Source organism: Doryrhamphus excisus, chromosome 7 (genome assembly GCF_030265055.1).
Source record: "Doryrhamphus excisus isolate RoL2022-K1 chromosome 7, RoL_Dexc_1.0, whole genome shotgun sequence".
Taxonomy (NCBI): domain Eukaryota; kingdom Metazoa; phylum Chordata; class Actinopteri; order Syngnathiformes; family Syngnathidae; genus Doryrhamphus; species Doryrhamphus excisus.
Genome location: NC_080472.1, coordinates 11264354 through 11287524, shown reverse-complemented (window position 1 = coordinate 11287524; position 23171 = coordinate 11264354). Strand labels below are relative to the sequence as shown.

General features: G+C 43.2%; 2 protein-coding genes across 3 annotated transcripts; one reads left to right on the top strand and one right to left on the bottom strand.

The window, feature by feature from the left end:
• Positions 1-68: 68 nt before the first annotated feature.
• Positions 69-12935, bottom strand: gabra2a (gamma-aminobutyric acid type A receptor subunit alpha2a). Of its 2 annotated transcripts, XM_058078499.1 has the most exons (10): positions 12770-12920; positions 12575-12647; positions 11780-11886; positions 11611-11678; positions 10159-10379; positions 8515-8597; positions 7427-7570; positions 4609-4761; positions 4205-4407; positions 69-3234 (listed from the first exon to the last, which is right to left on the bottom strand). In XM_058078499.1, the coding sequence occupies exons 2-10, from the start codon at positions 12637-12639 to the stop codon at positions 2932-2934; spliced, it is 1347 nt and encodes a 448-aa protein (XP_057934482.1). In that variant the 5' UTR covers positions 12640-12647; positions 12770-12920; the 3' UTR covers positions 69-2931. The 2 variants fall into 2 exon arrangements, with proteins under 2 accessions (XP_057934482.1, XP_057934483.1); XM_058078500.1 differs by lacking the exon at positions 4609-4761 and having other exon boundaries at positions 12575-12935.
• Positions 12936-17717: 4782 nt separating this feature from the next.
• LOC131132765 (serine/threonine-protein kinase pim-2-like) lies at positions 17718-23127 on the top strand. Its single transcript, XM_058078683.1, has 8 exons — positions 17718-17871; positions 19196-19481; positions 21809-21903; positions 21976-22023; positions 22422-22628; positions 22705-22753; positions 22848-22882; positions 22963-23127. The coding sequence occupies exons 2-8, from the start codon at positions 19238-19240 to the stop codon at positions 22975-22977; spliced, it is 693 nt and encodes a 230-aa protein (XP_057934666.1). The 5' UTR covers positions 17718-17871; positions 19196-19237; the 3' UTR covers positions 22978-23127.
• The last annotated feature ends 44 nt before the right edge of the window (positions 23128-23171 follow it).

Below are 23171 nucleotides of genomic sequence, written 5' to 3'. Positions count from 1 at the left end.
CCCCTCTTGTGAGCCCTACCCACTTGTAACCCCTACCCCCTTGTGACCCCTACCCACTTGCAACCCTTACCCACTTGTAACTGAGTGTTAGGCCTCAAATTGACATCAAATGCATATCTTCTTCACTCACAGTGGAATTAGAAATACAAATTGTACATGTACAGTATTAGTTAGGATGGACGGGAAGCTATTATTATATTATTATATTGTTATTATAGCTATTATATTATAAGTTATTGTGTCTAGTATATGTTGACAAATGTGTTTTACGTACAGGACATTCAACACATGAAAACCTGGAATAACACTTTGGATGTTCCAATATTGTAATATAACCTTTGTATAATATATAATAATATAATATAAGCTTTGTGCTTAACTCAAACTCATTAAGTTTTTGGGTGACATATACAGTACAAAGTCATGTGACCACCCCAAGAAACGGCTTCCCCAAATAGTCGGGCAAACGCACGTGAACGAGGTAGCTAACTGCCATTCAATTTGAACCATTTTAACGCTTCAGTTGGGTGTCAACTATTATGGGCGCCACACACAGTCGGCGACAAACGACTGCAGTCGGCCAAAGTCATGGCCGACGCATAGCGAACCACGCACACGGGGGGCGCCGAGCGATTGGGGATTGGGGGATAGCAAAATAGTTCAGAGGAGGAAAAGTGGCCGCTGTTGATCGAAGACTCTTGGTAGAGCTGGAACGTTTTTTTAGAAATGTCAAATAACTCCATAAAATCATACGGATTAGCATCCTGTCCGCCCATTGGTCAATCAATGGAACCCTGCTGATTGACCTGCGTCTAAAGACACCTGAAGTGAAGAAGTGACGTCGCCTCCCGTGTGGGTGGCCATTAAAATTCAACAATTCCTCTTGTGAGGTATAAAAACTCCGGAACATATTTAATATGAAGGCCTAATGTATCATACACTGTCTTTGACATTAATTGCTAGTATTTTAGGGAAGAAAACCACATCAGAAATAAATATTTGCAGTAATGTCAGTGGTGTGCTGTAATCTGACTTAAACTTCAACAACAATACTGAACCCGGCCCTAATGCTTAAGCCTCACCCTAAGCCCTAATCTTAGCACTAAACCCAACCCTAACCCTGAAGGAACATTTTGGTAGGTCCAAGATAACCAATAACCAAGCCTAACCAGTCCCGTCCTTCTTCTGCACCAATATTTCTATCTATTACCATCAGCGACTGGATGGCATTTGGAGATCAGCAGGTATCTAACGCCACTACACAGAATGTGAACAACTTGTGAATATATTCATATTTCCTTTAGGCACTGTGTTATTTGTTCACGCAACTCGCCAGAAGCCTAAATTGGAGGACATGGAAGTCAAAAAGTATTGGTGCTACGTTTAGTGTTTTGGATGCCGTAGTGCTACCTGTGGCCTTAAAAAACTAAACTGACGAGCCCTACCAAGTTCTAGGAGTCATGATTGACTGCAGCTGGTAGTTTGGAATCATGAAGATGGACGACTTCCAAACTATTCAAATTCAACTGAAATCAACAACTGGACTGAACTACCACCACAAATGTAAATGCACATACACACTTGCAATGTACAATGCAGGGCAAGAACTAAGCTGCTGGAATGGCCTTCCCGAATCGCTAGCCTGTGCCAGGAAACCAAACTATTTCAATGAATTCTAGGAATTGTGGTCAAATATCCCTGCAGAATTCGGGATGTGTACCAAAACTCTGTATCATAATAGCACCAGTGTCAACATAAATGATAACCAAACTGAAAATTTAGACTAAATCAAACATTACTGAAATGAGGTATAGTTACCGTCAAGTCAACTGCATTACGGTTAACATTAGAAGACATTTAGCATTTACCCGACAGAAGAGCAGTTTCAGTGGCAGATTACTATCACTGTCTAAGACTAAGCAGATCATCCACATATCCGGTAGCGAGAGATGCGGTTGCACAGGTATATCAGCCTCCTGGATGGATAAGAATCAGCCTTAATCCCTTAGCTTAATGATTGTAGAGACATGCACCACGTACCGCATGATTAGCAAACGGTTGACAGTCCGTCTTTTAAACAACACGAGAGCCTGGACTGCCAGAGGAATGATTGTCGTCGCGGGAGCCTGGGCTACCAGCATAACGATTGTCATGCATGCACCGTAGCTTAGCATGAGGGCATGAGAATGGATCCCAATAGCATTAGCAGCACTAGCAATAGCAGCGCGCTAGCTAGTCAACAGGACAGATTTTCAACACATCAGCAAACCATACATACATTATAGCGATATTAATTATTATGTGTTGTTTAAAAGTATGACAGGAACAACATCCAATTAAAAGCATGAACTGAATAAAGACCCACCATCCACCAGTATGAGCCTGGACACACCAACGAATATGAACATTTACACAAAATATCGTAACCGAATGTTACCTTTATGCATTGCATCAGCATTTGGGACCAAATACGTAGGTGGTGAAAGAAAGAAAAGGAAAGATACATCATAGTAGCTTACGTTTACAGCGTGGGAGGAAGTTAGATGGAACGTTCAAGGACCGTCAAACAAAGTGGGACGGGGTCTTCACTCACAACAAACATCCATCCATCTGTTTTCTATTCCGCTACAAGCAAAATAATGCCCCCCAATTCCAAAATAGATATCCATTCAGTGTAGTTATTTACAAATGATTTCCCCCGACCGGGTGGTTGGATCCCTGACTTATGGCTACAAAAGAACCTGGTCAAATTGGCAGATATTAGTGGGGGTTACGTACTGTACGATGTACGAGGTCCTATTTGGGATGTGGTAGTAGTTACCCACAGTGAGTGAGAAGGTGATTTTCTATGCATGTAAACAGCTTTTAGATCACAAAAAATACAATTAAGTGGAAAATCCTGATCAGCGACTTGGAAGGAGTCCCTGTGGATCATTTTGCGTGATCCAGATCTTTAATAACCGGCTCCCTGTTCAAGTAGGTGGCCCAGTACACCAGGTTAAAGCTGCCAAACAGAACAGGAAACATGATGCGGGAAATGCGGTCGATCTTGCTGACACTATTGAAGGTCTTCTTGTTCTGTTCGGGTTTCTTCTCTGAGCAAGACTTGTTGGCGTCACTCGGGCCACCCTTGGAGACCGTGGCTAGCGTTGCGTCTTTAGTGACGTTGGGAGCGTAGTTAGCCACAGCCACCGCATAGGCATTGTTCTTCTTCATCACAGACGATTCTTTTTTCTGCAAGAAAAATACCACAACGAGACATTTGGAGATATTTGTTTAGCTAGATATTTGTTTAGTATTTGTTTAGCCAGATATTTGTTTAGCCAGATATTTGTTTAGCTAGATATTTGTATACCTAGATATTTGTTTAGCTAGATATTTGTTTAGTATTTGTTTAGCCAGATATTTGTTTAGCTAGGTATTTGTTTAAATATTTGTTTAGCTAGATATTTGTTTAGATATTTGTTTAGCAAGATATATGTTTAGCTAGATATTTGTTTAGATATTTGTTTAGCTAGATTTTTGTTTAGCCAGATATTTGTTTAGCTAGATATTTGTTGAGCCAGATATTTGTTTAGCTAGATATTTGTTTAAATATTTGTTTAGTTAGATATTTGTTCAGTATTTGTTTAGCTAGATATTTGTTTAGCTAGATATTGTTTAGATATTTGTTTAGCGAGATATATGTTTAGCTAAATATTTGTTTAGATATTTCTTTAGCTACATATTTGTTTAGCTAGATATTTGTTTAGATATTTGTTTAGATATTTGTTCAGCTAGATATTTGTTTAGATATGTGTTTAGCTAGATATTTGTTAAGCTAGATATTTGTTAAGCTATATATTTGTTTAGATCGATATTTGTTTAGCTAGGTATTTGTTTAGCTAGGTATTTGTTTAGATAGATATTTGCTTAGATAGGTATTTGGTTCGATATTTCTGTCACAAAGGCAAATAAATATTTGACAAAGTGAAAGTTATGCTTGAAATGTATCTTTTCACAAAAAAAACGGTTCTCTCCCTTTTCTAGCCGGGAGCTGATATTTCCCTGAAAGTTCTAGTGGAGAAAGGTAGAAACCAACTTTTTTCCCCGGTATTGAAGGGGATGTCTGGGAGTGAATGAGTGAATAGGCCTTCGGAGAGCTGTCACCATTCTCATGGCGACTTCTGCAGAGGAGCGCTTCCGAGTGTCGTGTCAGGTGTACCTTGTCATTAACGACACTCTTTCCATCCCAGGCCCAGCCCCGCTTGGTGAAGTAGTTGACAGTGGCAAATTCAATGAGGGCAGAGAAGACAAAGGCGTAGCACACAGCGATGAACCAGTCCATGGCTGTTGCGTAGGCCACTTTGGGCAGGGAATTACGGGCGCTGATGCTAAGGGTTGTCATTGTGAGCACGGTGGTTACCCCTGCAAGGAATAGAGAAAAGAATATGAGTCCCATAAATGCCTAAAAAGTAAATGTAAGGTCGGGATGGTCACAACAGTGTTGGGAGTACCATGGTTGCGCTGATCCGCACACAGTGTATTCTTCAGTTGAAAGTAGTTCCAACTTTAGGGGTGTTGGGCTGTAAAATGATGGATATTAATTGTAATAAAATATGGACTCACCAAATACGGTTCTGGCGGGCACAGACTCTCGGTTGAGCCAAAAAGAGACTTGGGAAAGGATTACTGTCATGATGCAAGGCAAATAGGTCTGGATGACAAAATAGCCGATTTTCCTCTTCAGGTGGAAGTGGGCAGTCATGACAGTGTATTCACCTGAGGGGGGAGTCACAGCATTCATGGATTCATTCATGCCCACTGGTAGTACACTGTCAAGCCAGTAGTATACCTCAATGCCCACTGGTAGTACACCGTCAAGCCAGAAGTATACCTTGATGCCCACTGGTAGTACACGTCAAGCTAGTAGTATACCTATATGCCCACTGGTAGTACACCGTCAAGCTAGTAGTATACCTCGATGCCCACTGGTAGTACACCGTCAAGCTAGTAGTATACCTCGATGCCCACTGGTAGTACACGTCAAGCTAGTAGTATACCTCGATGCCCACTGGTAGTACACCGTCAAGCCAGTAGTATACCTCGATGCCCAGTGGTAGTACACCGTGAAGCCAGTAGTATACCTCGATGCCCACTGGTCGTACATCGTGAAGCCAGTAGTATACCTCGATGCCCACTGGTAGTACACCGTCAAGCTAGTAGTATACCTCGATGCCCACTGGTAGTACACCGTCAAGCTAGTAGTATACCTCGATGCCCACTGGTATTTCACCATCAAGCTAGTAGTATACCTGGATGCCCACTGGTAGTACACCGTCAAGCTAGTAGTATACCTCGATGCCCACCGGTAGTACACCGTCAAGCTAGTAGTATACCTCCATGCCCACCGGTAGTACACCGTCAAGCTAGTAATATACCTCGATGCCCACTGGTATTTCACCGTCAAGCTAGTAGTATACCTGGATGCCCACTGGTAGTACACCGTCAAGCTAGTAGTATACCTCGATGCCCACCGGTAGTACACCGTCAAGCTAGTAGTATACCTCGATGCCCACCGGTAGTACACCGTCAAGCCAGTAGTATACCTCCATGCCCACTGGTAGTACACCGTCAAGCTAGTAGTATACCTCGATGCCCACTGGTCGTACATCGTGAAGCCAGTAGTATACCTCGATGCCCACTGGTAGTACACCGTCAAGCTAGTAGTATACCTCGATGCCCACTGGTAGTACACCGTCAAGCTAGTAGTATACCTCAATGCCCACTGGTAGTACACGTCAAGCTAGTAGTATACCTCGATGCACACTGCTAGTACACCGTGAAGCCAGTACTATACCTGGATGCCCACTGGTAGTACACCGTCAAGCCAGTAGTATACCTGGATGCCCACTGCTTGTACACCGTCAAGCCAGAAGTATACCTTGATGCCCACTGGTAGTACACGTCAAGCTAGTAGTATACCTTGATGCCCACCGGTAGTACACCGTCAAGCTAGTAGTATACCTCGATGCCCACCGGTAGTACACCATCAAGCTAGTAGTTTTCCTCGATGCCCACCGGTAGTACACCGTCAAGCTAGTAGTATACCTCAATGCCCATTGGTAGTACACCGTCAAGCTAGTAGTATACCTCGATGCCCACTGGTAGTACACGTCAAGCTAGTAGTATACCTCGATGCCCACTGGTAGTACACCGTCAAGCCAGTAATATACCTCGATGCCCAGTGGTAGTACAACGTGAAGCCAGTAGTATACCTCGATGCCCACTGGTAGTACATCGTAAAGCCAGTAGTATACCTTGATGCCCACTGGTAGGACACCGTCAAGCTAGTAGTATACCTCGATGCCCACTGGTAGTACACGGTCAAGCCAGTAATATACCTCGATGCCCAGTGGTAGTACACCGTGAAGCCAGTAGTATACCTCGATGCCCACTGGTAGTACACCGTCAAGCTAGTAGTATACCTTGATGCCCACTGGTAGTACACCGTCAAGCCAGTAGTATACATTGATGCCCACTGGTAGTACACCGTCAAGCTAGTAGTATACCTCGATGCCCACTGGTAGTACATTGTAAAGCCAGTAGTATACCTCGATGCCCACTGGTAGTACACCGTCAAGCTAGTAGTATACCTTGATGTCCACCGGTAGTACACCGTCAATCTAGTAGTTTTCCTCGATGCCCACCGGTAGTACACCGTCAAGCTAGTAGCATACCTTGATGCCCACTAGTAGTACAGCGTGAAGCCAGTAGTATACCTCGATGTCCACTGGTAGTACACCGTCAAGCTAGTAGTATACCTCAATGCCCACTGGTAGTACACCGTCAAGCTAGTAGTATACCTCAATGCCCACTGGTAGTACACCGTCAAGCTAGTAGTATACCTCAATGCCCACTGGTAGTACACCGTCAAGCTAGTAGTATACCTCAATGCCCACTGGTAGTACACCGTCAAGCTAGTAGTATACCTTGATGCCCACTGGTAGTTCATATATTTGGTTGATTATCATCACACACAAGAGTGATGAGTTTTTTAGCTTACCCCCCAACGGTGTACATCAAGGCGGAGTAGTCCAGGAGTACTTGGACCTTGGACCGCATTGTTGCCAGCATGTCGGATTCATTTCTAGCAAAGGTTGGACTCGGCCAGAGTTGCCAGTTCTGTTCATTAATTTTGGACTTTCGCGTTCCTTTTAGGTTTCGGCTTTGGGTTGGATTTGTTATTTACTCTTTGTCTGCCATCCAATTTTTTCCAATTGGAAAAAAAATTGGAAAAATTTTCCAATCCAGAGCAGAAATCCCTCATAAATTAGTTTATTGACTGTAACAAATTGCCACCTGCTGTTTAAGTCTTCATTTGAATGACGTAACAGTCAAGAAAAGCTCATCAACCCATTTTTGGCCCACGGTAAGAACTGCTTACCGGTGCTGGATTTAATCGTCTCCTTGCCGACAGTTTGGCCCACCAAGTCATACTGGTTGAGTCTGGATCCATCGGCCGCCACATCCACGGACTGGGAGGCATTCCGCGTCCAAATGTAAGTCACTTCATTCTTTGTGTAGGCGTCTGAAGCACAGAGAGACACTTATCAACCAAGCCGTTCTACGAATGCTATTTGTTACGTTCGACACCGTGGCACTCTGGTAAATTCCTTGAATTGACAAGTCATGGTTAAGTATAGGCACGGGTATGGGTACAGGTACAGGTACAGGTATGGATACAGATACAGTAGCTAAGACCAATTCACCCAACAACCATATATCTCATATACGGTCGCCTCCAGGAGTTTTTATTCCATAGCCGGAGCGCAGCACCAGCTGAAGAGGAAATATACTAAAGATATTTTTATGATGGAAGATGGAGGATACCCAAGCTCAATAGAGGGTGATCAGACTGAGTAGACTAAGTAGTAGTAGTAGTAGTTGTAGAAATTTTCCTGGCGAAAGATCGGATGTGTGGACTTCATATACAGATAAATGGTGAGAATTTTCAGCAGTAAAAAAAAAACAAATAAATGGGAATTAGGAAGACTAAGGAAATTTGGCTAAGGACTAAGGAGCTCCATTGGTGTCAGGATGATACATGCAAAGTATGTGAAGGAGACATCACAGATCCTTCCTTCCTGCAGCTGGCAGACATCATATAAATTGCTCCAAAAATCCTCTAGAATAACCGTGCAATAAACCGTGCAATAACAAGCAACAAACCATGCAACAAACCAGTGACTTGATCAACTTGTACAGCTGTAAATAGTGTATATACCTTCTTGATTTGTGTATTTCATTGTGTACTTGTAGGCTCTTGTGTGCTTGTGTACTCTGCTTTGGAGTACTTTGACTAATAAAGACACATCTTACCTCCTAAAGTATGAAACGATAAGAGATATGTATCAACGTGAAAGAAAACCTCCGAGGTGCCTCACCAGCCATGAACCACACCCATCTCTGGTCCTGATGGAGACCAAATCAAACATCACGTGACCTGCAAAGGCCACGCTGTCTGCCACTTACAGCTGCCAAACTTGAGAGGACACGAGTGCGAGTCCATGGGAAAGTCTTCCAGGTGCATGGGACATTCCGCCTGAACTGTTAGCCTGGGAAAAACAGAAAGGAAAAAGTGAAAGGAGTACCTGACTTGTAGGGGGGTGTCAAACGGTACGACTCTGAGTTCTGTATGATGTAATATATTCTAGTGTGTTTATATATGCTCCCATTAATGGTCAATTGGGATCCTGGATAGGATATTAAAAACATAATCATATTTATATATCATCATATATCATCATGATCATATATCATGATCTCAATTATTATCTTTTTTTTAACAGTCATCCCTTTCTATATTGCATTTTTTTCAGACATGAATTAATTACGACTGTTTGGTGGCAGACTACCTGGTCTATAATTAGTTAAAGCATATTGAAATTAGGGCTGTCAATTAATTAATCACAGTTTTCAAATGAATTGGTTCTGATTAATCACTACTTGCAACTATGTGTGAAACATGCCAATTTTTAATGTTTTATTAACAAAAAGATGAAAAACGCAGGACACAAATTATTGGACAAAACATTCACGTTTTGTTTTTCGTGCCTCCGTCGCCAAAGTGCTTGTTCATGTCGGGTTGAGTTGGTTTCTTTATTGTATGAGGAAGTTCTCGACCTTCTGCGTGTGTAAAGTGCTATAAAGACAAAATTCGACCGTCTACTAAGATCAATCCAAACCACCGCAAAGCAATATTTCATTCGGCTTTTTAACGAGATCCACGTTCATTGGAAACAACATAATTAGATATTTGTTAAGCTAGATATTTGTTAAGCTAGATATTTGTTTAGATATTTGTTAAGCTAGATATTTGTTTAGATATTTGTTTAGATATTTGTTAAGCTAGATATTTGTTAAGCTAGATATTTGTTTAGATATTTGTTTAGATATTTGTTAAGCTAGATATTTGTTAAGCTAGATATTTGTTTAGCTAGATATTTGTTTAGATATTTGTTTAGCTAGATATTTGTTTAGATAGATATTTGTTTAGCTAGATATTTGTTTAGCTGGATATTTGTTTAGCGAGATATTTGTTTAGCGAGATATTTGTTTAGCTAGATATTTGTTTAGATATTTGTTTAGCTAGATATTTGTTTTGCTAGATATTTGTTTAGCTAGATATTTGTTTAGATATTTGTTTAGCTAGATATTTGTTGAGCTAGATATTTGTTTAGCTAGATATTTGTTTAGATACTTGTTTAGCTAGATATTTGTTTAGCTAGATATTTGTTTAGATATTTGTTAAGCTAGATATTTGTTTAGCTAGATATTTGTTTAGCTTGATATTTGTTTAGTTAGATATTTGTTTAGCTAGATATTTGTTTAGATATTTATTTAGCTATATATTTGTCAAGCTAGATATTTGTTTAGCTCGGTATTTGTTTAGATATTTCTGTCACAAAGGCAAATAAATATTTGTCAAAGTGAAAGTTATGCTTAAAATTTATCTTTTCACAAAAAGCCTGTTCTCTCTCTTTTCTAGTCGGGAGCTGATATTTATTCAAACCGTCTACTGAGATCAATCCAAACCACCGCAAAGCAATATTTCATTCAGCTTTTTAACGAGATCCACGTTCATTTGAAACTACATAATTACGTTGACCAAGTAACCTCATGGTGTAGAGCAGAGTCCCATCCTCCATGATCCTCAACAGTTTGTTGGGCATTGTCATGTTGTGGGCCACAGACTTCTTTCCATTGTGGAAGAAGGTATCAGGAGTCCAGATCTTACTGGCCATCAAGTTGTTGAGCGGCAGAATGTTCATTGGACCATGAAACTTCAATCGCTCGTCCTTCCAGCTCTGACGGAAGAAAACATCCACGGTGTACTCCTGAAAGTAGAAGAAAAGAATAACCCAATATAAATATTACAAATATGTAATGTCAATTGGTCAGATGGTGCCAGAAATGAAAAGGGGGCCCAGGTTTTCTGAGAGTTTCTGAGTAAACCAATGGTGCGTTGGTTTTATTTCGAGGCTCCGGAATGTCACATTCCAAATGTATGAGTTTGCATTGGTGTAAAAACACCAAACATTAGAATCCGGAAAAAGGAAACCTTAACAGATTCCATCCAATCCGATGTGCATGCGTGTCAGAGTCAAGCTATCAAAGGTAGAAAAAAAAGTATGGACACGGAGGAGGAGTGGAATTATCTTCTGCAAGTTTGATGAGCAGGAGGCATGAATGAAACATTAGTCCATCTCCACATTGCTCTCCTCTGAGGGCGCTTTCACTCCCGTCTCTCGGCCCCTCACATCTGTGCCACTTTCAGTCCACTTTCAATCTAAGTGGAGCCAGGTGGGGGGGATCGGTCGCTGGGATTGTGACAGAAAACTGAAGAAAGCTTTTAAGGCACCAAGACGATGGCGAACGCACACTTTCTTTGAAGGAAATTGGGGGCAGGACGCCGTGCTTTTTTTATGTCCTCGACTGTGGACATAGAGAAGAATAGAAATAAAATACTTATAATACACAATATATTTTTTCATTCATTAAAATCGGATTCTTTAGGTTTATTATTTTGATTTAGGTTGCACAGAGTCACATATTACTAGCATGTTTTCCTGGGATAGAGGTCTGGATCTCATTAGTTATTTCTTAACGTTGAACCGTGCGGCCGATACAGCAGTGCAGCGAATTGATGTTGAAAAAGGTCGTTACATATTCACCAGTATAACAACGTAAGAGACTGGCCTGTGATGTCATCTTACAAATAACACTAAATTCATCACATGGCGACTTAACACTCAAAGAGGTATACCTGAGAAGTATACAAACTTATACCAATATGAGTTTCAAATTTGTGGCAATGGCAATTTTAAATACAGATAATGTTAACTTCAACACCCGCCTCCCCCCGCCCCCCACAGTCCTGGTGCTCAGTGTATTGGAGAGAATCTGAGGCATGTGCGACCCTGGTGATGAGTTCAAATACTGATCCATTAGATTTTATTTGTCAGAGGCCCATCAATCATCACTCCTGGACGCTCATTCGGGTTCATCAGGTCACAAAGTCCACTGAGGATCATTAAGGACCACAGTGTGGGTTGAAGTGAGGCTTACCATGTCTGTGTCTGAAACTGGACCAAAACTGGTCACATAGATATCCGTCTTGACTTCTGTCTCACGATCTGTGTGGAAACACGGATTTCATTAGGCAAACGAATTCCCACGCATAAAAATGGCTAAAGAAATCAAATACAAACATCAAGCATTCAGATCTTAAACGTACCCCCCAAGCCTGGTCTCAACCTGTTGTCATATCCGTCCAGGAGACTGTCCAGGATCTTGGTGAACGTTGCGATGTCTTTGCGTGTCGCGTTGGAATCGCCGTTGGACCTGGGATGCAGACATTACAGATAAAAGCATCCCGGGATCACACAAATCATCAACGATATGACAGAATACGGAATTCTCTTCTGTCTTATTCTGGACTGGCAGAGATTTGGGGGGTTGGACTCGTGTGCCGGGTCGCTCATTTGAGCTCAAACGTGAACGCCAACGGAGCAAAGCCATAAGAAGCTTGCAGAACTTTTATCCGAGTACTTTCTCTCCACGTCACTTTTTTTCTTTCCAAGAATATTTTAGTCACGACGTTGACACAAACTCTCCATCCTTCCATCCGTTTTCTATGCCGCTTATCCTCACAGTGTGGCAGCTAATGTATACACTTAAACTGTAACCAAAATGACACACAAGCACCAGACCTGATCGCTGGAACAACAGGCTGTTATTGCTGGTTTGCATTATTTCACAATAGGAACAATAACCTCTGGTTTAAAACAGGAGTGGTGCAATAGCATCCACAGTAACATCCATTTAACCCCAAGTTCAATGCCACTGGCCAAGTCAAGTCACGGAAAGGTTCCAAAAGCAAGCCCTGAACCATCAAAGGTGTGACTGACGTTTCTTTTCTCACTGAGGCGTCAAATCAATCTCGCCGCGAAACCAGAAAGCCGCTTCTGACTTTCTTCTCCAAAATCAACAAAATGCTGAAATAAATGAGCAGAAACCTGACAAAGCTTACCTTGTGTGTAACGCGATGACGTAGACCAACAGCAGCACCAGACGAGATCTCCATCGTCCTGCCATTGTCCGACCTGCGCGTAAACAAGCGGGGACGCCTTAAAAGCAGCAACAGCAACGACCAGTAGTCCAGCAACTGAGGAAGGATGGTCGTGGACGGTCCACGTTGGTCCTTCACGTTTGGCCAGCCTCCTACCGGAAGAGCGACAGGTGTCCGCTTTTGTTGCTGCCGGTGTGAGGACGTCGAAGCCCGCCGAAGACGTCGGGAGGAAAGGGGCCGGCAGCAGGTGATCGCTAGGCAGCCTCGGACGACCTGAGATGCTGCCCGTCTGCCGACTGAATGACTGGAGAGGGAAGGGAGGAAGGAAAGGGGGGAAGGAAGGAAAGTAGGAAGGCAGGAAGGAAGTATGGAAGGAAGGAAGACAGGAAGGAAGGAAGGCGGGAAGGAAGGAAGATAGGAAGGAAGGAAGGAAGGAAGGAAGGAAGGAAGGAAGGAAGGAAGGAAGGAAGGAAGGAAGGAAGGAAGGAAGGAAGGATGGAAGGAAGGAAAGAAGGGAGACAGGAAGGAAGGCAGGAAGGAAGGAAGACAGGAAGGAAGGAAGGAAAGAAGGAAGACGGGAAGGCAGGAAGGAAAGTATGAAGGGAGGAAGGAAGGATGGAAAGAAGGAAGGAAGGATGGAAAGAAGGAAGGAAGGAAAGAAGGAAGACAGGAAGGAAGAAAGGAAAGTAGGAAGGCAGGAAGGAAGGATGGAAGGAAGGAAAGAAGGAAGACAGGAAGGAAGGAAGGAAAGTAGGTAGGCAGGACGGAAGGATGGAAGGAAGGAAAGTAGGAAAGAAGGAAGGAAGGAAGGAAAGTAGGAAGACAGGAAGGAAGGATGAAAGGAAGGAAGGAAAGTCGGAAGGCAGGAAGGAAGGATGGAAGGAAGGAAGGAAGGAAAGTAGGAAGGATGGAAAGAAGGAAGGAAAGTAGGAAGGAAAGTAGGAAAGCAGGAAGGAAAGAAGGAAGGCAGGTAGGCAGGAGGGAAGGATGGAAGGAAGGAAGGGAGGAAAGTAGAAAAAGCAGGAAGGAAGGATGAAAGGAAGGAAAGAAAGTAGGAAGGATGGAAGGAAGGAAGGAAGGAAGAAAGGAAGGGAGAAGGAAGGAAAGTAGTAAGGCAGGAAGGAAGGATGGAAGGAAGGAAGACAGGAAGGAAGGAATCAAGGAAGGAAGTAAAGTAGGAAGGAAGGAAGGAAGGAAAGAAGGAAGACAGGAAGGATGGAAGGAAGGAAGACAGGAAGGAAGGAAGGAAGGAAGGAAGGATGGATGGATGGATGGAAGGAACGATGGAAGGAAGGAAGGAAGAAAGGAAGGGAGAAGGAAGGAAAGTAGGAAGGCAGGAAGGAAGGATGGAAGGAAGGAAAGTAGTAGGCAGGAAGGAAGGATGGAAGGAAGGAAAGAAGGAAGACAGGAAGGAAGGAATCAAGGAAGGAAGTAAAGTAGGAAGGAAGGAAGGAAGGATTGAAGGAAGGAAAGAAGGAAGGCAGGAAGGATGGAAGACAGGAAGGAAGGAAGGAAGGAAGGAAGAAAGGAAGACAGGAAGGAAGGAAGGAAGGAAAGAAGGAAGGAAGGAAGGAAGGAAGGAAAGAAGGAAGGAAGGAAAGTAGGAAGGAAGGAAGGAAGGAAAGTAGGAAGGAAGGAAGGAAGGAAGGAAGGAAGGAAGGAAGGAAGGATCCTTTATTTCCAATACCACTGACACCTGAACGCTTGGCTGGATAAAACCTGGTTTCATTGCTCATCCATGCCAGTAAAACTGCACAAAGGGAAATACCATATTTCTGACTGTGACAGAAATAAAAGAATAAAAAAGAATGTTTTGGATGATTTTATAATAAATGAATAAAAAAGAATGTTTTGGATGATTTTATAATAAATGAATAAAAAAGAATGTTTTGGATGATTTTATACTAAATGAATAAAAAAGAATGTTTTGGATGATTTTATAACCTAAAATGAACAAAGTGAAAAGGACTCACCAAGCCTGTCATCATCACTACTACAACCATGTATTACTGGCATTTCAGAAAACACAGACTTCCAAAGAACTCCATAGAATACTGCATCCCAGAAGAAGTACTTTTCTAGGCTAAAATCAATATATGGTGAGATGGTCATGCTGAGGTTGGATCTAATATGCATACTGTGAAGACAGAAAGGACCATGACTGAAGACATGGCAGGTAAATAAGAAAGACACAAACACGTGTATCTAGTAAACACCAAGAGAAGTCCTTCCATGTAAACACCAGCCATGAAATGCAGTATTGTCTGTGTAGCACTACTCAGGGTGTTTCCAGACCCTGAGCTCTTACAGCAGCAGTGGTCTCCTGCTGGTGCTGAAGATGCTGAGCTCTTCGGACAGCATGCTTCCAGGGTCTGTTAGCCATGAGCTGCTGTCACACGGTGGCCCACGCTGTGGATTCAGGCCTCAGCTGTAAACGCTTAGTCACGTTGACCTGAATGTGAGCACTTAGGAAGACGCCTGTGGGTGAAGGTGGGTTGTTCCACACGGAATAAGAGAACTTCTTTTCACTATGTCCTGTTGGACATGCCGTCACTCAGGTGTCATTATTTTGGAAACCCTGAATAACTGATCTGAGGAGCCTTCTGTCCATCCGTCTGTCCGTCCGTCCTTTGTCCATTTGTCCATCCATTCATCTGTCCATCCGTCCATCCATCCATCCATCTGTCTGTCAGTCCATCCGTCAAACCATCCCTCCATCCATCCATCCATCCATCCATCCATCCGTCTATCCCTCCATCCATCCATCTATCTATCTGTCCGTCCATCTGTCCATCCGTCCGTCTATCCATCCATCCATCCGTCCATCCCTCCATCTGTCCATCCATCCATCTGTCCATCCGTCCGTCCATCATCCATCCATCCGTCCGTCCATCCATTCATCTGTCCATCCATCCATCTATCCGTCCGTCTGTCCATCCGTCCGTCCGTCCATCCATCCATCCATCCCTCCATCTGTCCGTCCGTCTGTCCATCCATCCATCCGTCTGTCCATCCGTCCGTCCATCCATCCGTCCATCTGTCCATCCGTCCATTTGTCCATCCATCATCCATCCATCCATTCATCTGTCCATCCATCCATCTATCCGTCCGTCTGTCCATCCATCCGTCCATCCATCCATCCCTCCATGTGTCCGTTCGTCTGTCCATCCATCCATCCGTCTGTCCATCCGTCCGTCCATCCATCCGTCCGTCTGTCCATCCGTCCGTCCATCCATCCGTCCATCTGTCCATCCGTCCATCCCTCCATCTGTCCATCCATCATCCATCCATCCGTCCATCCATTCATCTGTCCATCCATCCATCTATCCGTCCGTCTGTCCATTCGTCCGTCCATCCATCCATCCGTCCATCTGTCCATCCGTCCGTCCATCATCCATCCATCCATCCGTCCATCCATCCATCCGTCCATCCATTCTTCTGTCCATCCATCCATCTATCCGTCCGTCCATCCATCCATCATCCATCCATATCCGTCGGTCTGTCCATCCGTCCGTCCATCCATCCATCCATCCATATCCGTCTGTCTGTCCATCCGTCCGTCCATCCATCCATCCATCCGTCTATCCCTCCATCTGTCCATCCGTCCGTCCATCATCCATCTATCCGTCCGTCCATCCATTCATCTGTCCATCCATCCATCCATCTATCCGTCCATCTGTCTGTCCATCTGTCCATCCGTCCGTCCATCATCCATCTATCCGTCCGTCCATCCATTCATCTGTCCATCCATCCATCCATCCATCCATCTATCCGTCCATCTGTCTGTCCATCCGTCCATCCATCCATCCATCCATCCATCCATCCATCCATCCATCCATCCATCCATCCATCCATCCATCCATCCATCCATCATCCATCATCCATCATCCATCATCCATCATCCATCATCCATATCCGTCTGTCTGTCCATCCGTCCGTCCATCCATCCATTCTTTACATTATACAAGCGGTGTCCAAAGTTCTGTTTTTTTTTATTTTGACCCCCCCACCCCCGACCTCCCCCCCTGTAAACAAAAGAAAAAGTCTGTGAAAAAAATGCATTCTGTATAAATCTTTGAATTAAAAACATGTTGAAAGAGTTGAAGTCCTTTTCCTGTAAGTGTCCCATTAGAAATACACGCCAACGTGTGGATGCGTTGTACTGCGTTGAGTACGGGCGAACTGCCATGTATGAATATGGTGGCCTTTATGGCGTGCAGCTTTTACAGCAGGTTGTCAGATGTATTCTCTGAGGACATGTGAATGTGATACTAAGGAATGATGGCAGCCACGCAGATGCCTTGCTGTGTGTGTGTGTTGTGGCAGGAGGACATCGTGCTGAGTGAAGCTAAGGTAGATAACGCATGACAGCTCATCTCTGAAATTCCAGCGTTCACGAGTGAAGACATGTCGACGGGAAGTGGTCTTCATTTTGGGGGATGGTACCTGGACCCACGAGCTGGCAGGTAAACCGCTGTACCCGAACCTTTTCCACCCGGGTCGCATCCAGAACATGAAAGAATGCCAATCGGTATATTTTGTGATGACACATAACACATAAACACACATTGTTCTCATTTCTGTGCATTTTAAAGATATAAAAACAGATAAAAAGAGACAGCTCATAATGGGAAGCACTTGTTACACCTACAAAGCCTTCTGAAAAAGACTCAATAAAGCGCCATGAACGCTCCATTGACATATAATGTGACATACATATGAACCAAGCTACAGTGACATTATCATTATTATTATTATTATTATTATTATTATTATTATTATTATTATTATTATTATTATTATTATTATTATTATTATTATTATTATTATTATTATTATTATTATTATTATTATTATTATTATTATTATTATTATTATTATTATTATTATTATTATTATTAACATTGTTACACTGATCCATCGACATTCCATCTGAGGCCATGCATTTCCAACAATGCATGTGTCTCATGTCAGCTAGTGAGCCGACCAGCTTATACTGCCATCTTGTGGCTGGATATGGCAAAACAACCCGCCCAGTGAAACTATGTTCTTCTGTCGCGTGACTTGTTTACCGTATGATAAACTTTGAGTCATGTGACGTCATAACTTTATGACATATCCTAATTGACACAGTAGATAACCAAGATTCATAGACACTACATTTTGCCTTTCATCGTGTTTGGAAAGGCAACTAAAGGCAACTATGGCGTCCATTGTTTTCCGGTGCACAGTAGTGTGGCTTTTGGCAGCTGCTCAAGGTGCGTATTTCATCTGAAATATAAGCAGTAACCACACTTGTTTCGACTTTAAGTGAACGTGTGCTATTTGAAATTAATTAATGTCCTTTGGCTTGGAATAATTGAATATGAGATCTGGTGATGGACTGTGTAATGCGAGCTATTCGGCTTTTAAGCTATACCTATTTTGGACTTTGGCTGTGTCTCAAAAGTCGGCTTTCGTCAGTACACTTGGCTGAGTATACTAAGTATACTAAGTGTACACTTTGTAGTTCTGTCTCAAATCAACGACAGTACGTACGGAACGGAAATTACGTTCAATGTTTCCCTCCCTTTCTGCATCACAGCCAAGATGGCGGCTGTTGCCTTAGTTCTTCCAAATGTTTAATTCAGTAGTTTAGTAAAGCCAGTGAATATTTGGCTTACGTGATATCACCCTGGATATGACAATATACATTTTTTACTTGTTAATGTAAAATTTGTTTATCTTTGTGATCGTCATCTTGTACAAACAAGACCATTTCCTGTATTGTTCATGACCATACCAGTGTATGATACTGGTATGATAAGCACAGCTGCCACTAACGATGATTTTCACTTTAATTAATCAAGTAAATGGGTTCGCCCGCAGACACAAACAGTGGTTTGGGATGGGGAAAAAAGAGGCAAACATGTCAATCACTGGCGTCCAAAGTCAAAGCCAATGTGCCTAAAACACAAAGTTTATAGGTCTGCCTTCATGGATGACTAAGGAAATAAAACATTATTTACTTTTGAGAGGCTGCAAAAATATATTTATTAATAAATCATGCTGTTTGGTGGTTGAATGGGGCCTATTATTAGACAACATCTTGCACACTTAAGCAAATGTTATGTATCTTTTGCCTAAATAGATAGCTATCTATCTAGATAGCTAGCTTGATAGCTAGCTAGCTAGATAATAATAATAATAATAATAATAATAATAATGTTGAGAATAAATAAATGACATCAAATATGAATAATGTACAGCGTAAACAGTAATTGGTACAAATAATTTACAATAAATAATAATAATTTAAAAACTTTATACTATCCTGTTGCAAGCAGTCCAGTTTGGGGTTTGGGAATTTTTTTTCATCCGCTGAATATTTTTTTAATCTCACTCCCGTCTATTCTTTTTGTATTTTGAAGCGCTACTTAGAACCTCCTTGGCGTCCAACAGGGCAAAATGTAAATGGCTGCCATTTGTCACGTGGCCTTGTACAGCATATCATTTGCTATGGGCAAACAAGGAAGCCTTGATGTTAAAACAATCAGAGTTTAACCAAAAAACATCTCTAATTCTTCTGGTGTGTCAAACAAGCATGAGCCAGGCCACACGACCAAAGTGCTGGATGGCTTTTGGATGAGTAACCCAAAGACGGAGTCCAACGATGAAGAAGAGGCAGTGAAAAAGTACTGGTTGGGTATTGATCAACACTCTGCAACCATCATCACCACCAAATCCACTGGAGAGGATGTCACAAATGGGAATGCTGGCGCTTGTGAGGAGATGTCCACAAGCAGTCGGAACACTGCGCTCTTGCATCGTTCCTTCTCACCAGAAGAGGGCAGTAAAGGCATATTACCTGAAGAAAACATCAGTAAAGGTAAGCTTCAGATTAGCTTGCCTCAATACTGTAATATGGAATAAAGTCATTATATTATAAGATAAGATAAGATATGCCTTATTTGTCGCTCAGTGGGGAAATTTGCATTGCACAGCAGCAAGAGAACAGAATCAGTTAAGCAGTACAAAATACACAATATAAAAAAATTGGATATAGAGAAATTGAAATTGATATAGAGAAGTATTGGATTACTTTTTTAGCTAATTGGTTATTTTTAGCCGCATGCATTATTTTAGCTGTTTGAAGATGAACTATATCAGCAAGTTGAAGTATTTGTCCACCCATCCATCCATTTTCCTCCGCTTATCCGGGTCCGGGTCGCGGGGGCAGCAGTCTTAGTAGGGAAGCCCAGACTTTCCGATCCCCGGCCACCTCCTCCAGCTCCACCGGGAGGACACCAAGGCGTTCCCAGGCCAGCTGTGAGACATAATCCCTCCACCGTGTCCTAGGTCTGCCCTGGGGCCTTTTCCCGGCTGGGCATGCCTGGAACACCTCACCAGGGAGGCATCCAGGAGGCATCCGGACTAGATGCCCGAGCCACCTCAACTGACTCCTCTCGATGTGGAGGAGAAGCGGCTCTACTCTGAGCCCCTCCCGGATGACTGAGCTCCTCACCCTATCTCTTAGGGTGAGTCCAGCTACCCTACGGAGGAAACTCATTTCAGCCGCCTGTATCCGCCATCTCACTCTTTCGGTCATGACCCAAAGCTCATGACCATAGGTGAGGGTGGGAACGTAGATCCACCGGTAAATTGCGAGCTTTGCCCTCCGGCTCAACTCTTTTCACCACAATCCGTCTGTCGACCTCACACTCCCACTTTCCCTCACTCGTGAACAAGACCCCGAGATACTTAAACTCCTCCACCTGGGGCAGGACCTCATTCCCAACCCAGAGGGAGCACTCCACCCTTTTCCGACTGAGAACCATGGCCTCTGATTTGGAGGTACTGAGTCTCATCCCAGACGCTTCACACTCAGATGCAAACCGCCCCAGTAAACGCTGAAGGTCGCAGCCCGAAGAGGCCATAAGAACCACATTGTCTGCAAATAGCAGAGATGAGATTCTAAGGCCCCTGAACCGGACTCCCTCAACACCTTGGCTGCGCCTAGAAATTCTGTCCATGAAAATTGTGAACAGAATCGGTGACAAAGGGCAGCCTTGGCGGAGACCAACGTTTACCAGAAACAGGCTCGACTTACTACTGGCAATGTGAACCAGACTCCTGCCCCGTTTGTACTACAAGGACCGGATAGCACGTAGAAGCGTGCCACCAATCCCGTACTCCCGGAGCACCCCTCGTGAGGGTGTAGAGCTGGTCCAGTGTTCCACGACCAGGACGAAAACCGCATTGGACCTCTTGTATCAGAGGTTCGACCAACGGTCATACCCTTCTCTCCAGCACCCTGGAATAGACTTTCCCAGGGAGGCTGAGGAGTGTGATCCCCCTGTAGTTGGAACACACCCTCCGGTCACCCTTCTTGAAAAGGGGGACCACCACCCCGGTCTGCCAATCCAAAGGTACTGTTCCCGACTTCCACGCAATGTTGAAGAGACGTGTCAGCCAACACAGTCCCTCAACATCCACAGCCAAGTATTTGTGATTTTAGAAATAAGGAGTTAGTATGTTCTCTGTAGGCGGCATTATGAATTATCCTTACTGACCTTTTTTGCAGTACATTTAGCCAGTGAAGATTGCTTTTATAGTTATTAGCCCATATTTCCACACAATAAGTAAGATATGGTAGAACCAGAGAGCAATAAAGAGTGTGGAGTGATTTCTGATTGAGAACTAATTTTGCTTTGTTCAATATTGAAATATTTCTGGCCACCTTATGATGTATATTTGTAATATGAGGTTTCCAGCTCATATTTTCATCTATTGTGATCCCCAGAAATGTATTTTCCTTCACCCTTTCAATGTCCACACCGTCGTCTATTTGTATTTGCTGGTGCGTGTCCATTCTGCATGATTTTAGTTTTACTTAGGTTCAAGGACAATCTATTATCATTGTAGAAATACTTCACATAGAACTTAGAAATATATTCAAAAAGAAAGTGTAAATGTTTGGAAACTAACAACAGCAAAGTAGTTCATACTAATATGCTTTCCCACCAATGTCACAAAATTGGGATGCGTTTTTTTCTTGAAATACCGAGAATTTCTATTGTTGCTTCACAAAGTACCATCCGCTGCACTACGTAGTAAACTTCTTTTAAACTTCATCAAATCCGCCATAGACACATGCGTTCATATGATCATATGATGTTCCCGTGATAGGAAAACATGTCTGTTGTGTTTCTGCAGAGGAATTCGATGCAAAATATCAACAATTGGAAGCACTTGGAAAAGGTGGCTTTGGATTTGTGTTTGCAGGTCACAGAAAATCGGACTCTTTACCCGTAAGTGATAGCAACCTCTTTGCTCTTCAATGTATGTGAACATTCTCAGCATGCGGATATTCTGTCCTGTAGGTGGCAATCAAACACATTCCTAACAACAGCGTGGAGGATGAGTTACAGGTAAATACTTTAAAGGTACAGCATCATCACACTTGGGTATCTTTGTCCGTTTCTGGTCTTGGGTTGGTTCATATTGGGGACAGTAAAGGAACAAAAGCGAGAATGCTGATTGGGTCTTTGGTCACCGGGAAGGTCAGCTGTTCCCAAAAAGACTTTAATAATGGAGGAGGGTCATCGCCCAGAACCCCCACTAGCCAAGGGCTGGGCTGTACTGGACTTGTTTACTGAGCAGACACGTAACGCATAGCACATTTCTCCTCAATATGGGAAATGGGCATGCCTCTGTACCCAACCAAAGGGTCTGTACTGAAAAATCTTATCACAAAAACAAAAGTCACCACTTTTGAGCTTTTATGGACCCGGCGGACATTGATATTTATGCGTCTCTTGGGATGCAGAAGTATGATACCCCGTTAGAAGTCGCCCTCATGCGGAAAGCAGCAGGCGGACCAGAAGCAATCGGAAAATCGGCTGCTGTCTCTCTCCTGGACTGGTACTATCTGGACAAAGAACTCATCCTGGTCATGGAAAGACCAATCCCGTCTATGGAGCTTTCAGATTACCTCATATCCCGCGGAGGCTCGATGGATGAAAACGAGGCCAAGGTACCAAAACTGAGTGGAGTGTGATTTCCGAAAAAAAAAAAAAACATGTTTTTCTTTCTTTCTGTCTTCACTCTAGATCCTTCTAAAGCAGTTGGTGGATGCCGCCATTGACCTGCACAGTAAAGGTGTGTTTCACCAGGACATCAAATGTACAAACGTCCTGGTAGAATATGGTTCTGGTAACCCGCATATAAGAATTATTGACTTTGGCTGTGGCAGTTTTGTACAAAGGAAACCCTTCTGGAAATTCCGAGGTATCATATTTGGCCAGATCGCACTAATTTAGACGATGACTTAAATGTGTGAAAAAAGTAGTTTTTATGCTCTCTCTTAGGTACCCTCGAACTAGCCCCCCCAGAGTGGCATATACGCAAAAAATTCAAAGCTGGTCCCACTACAGTATGGCAGCTGGGAGCCCTACTATACCGCCTCCTCCACGGCAACATGTTTCATACCATGGCCTTCGTTAGCAGCAGAATAGGCCTCAGCACTGAGCTATCACAAGGTACACTGCGTGGACTTTGACTGCAGTCGGACATTTGC

Excerpts from the sequence above, each read along its gene's own strand:
- LOC131132765 (XM_058078683.1), top strand. The coding sequence starts at position 19,238 with ATGAGTAACCCAAAGACGGAGTCCAACGATGAAGAAGAGGCAGTGAAA. Across the intron at positions 19,482-21,808 it reads TGAAGAAAACATCAGTAAAG|AGGAATTCGATGCAAAATAT; the intron begins GTAAGCTTCAGA and ends GTGTTTCTGCAG. Across the intron at positions 22,754-22,847 it reads CATTGACCTGCACAGTAAAG|TTTTGTACAAAGGAAACCCT; the intron begins GTGTGTTTCACC and ends TGGCTGTGGCAG.
- gabra2a (XM_058078499.1), bottom strand. The coding sequence starts at position 12,639 with ATGGCAGGACGATGGAGATCTCGTCTGGTGCTGCTGTTGGTCTACGTC. Across the intron at positions 11,887-12,574 it reads GTCATCGCGTTACACACAAG|GTCCAACGGCGATTCCAACG; the intron begins GTAAGCTTTGTC and ends TCTGCATCCCAG. Across the intron at positions 8,598-10,158 it reads ACTCTGCTCTACACCATGAG|GCTAACAGTTCAGGCGGAAT; the intron begins GTTACTTGGTCA and ends TGTTTTTCCCAG.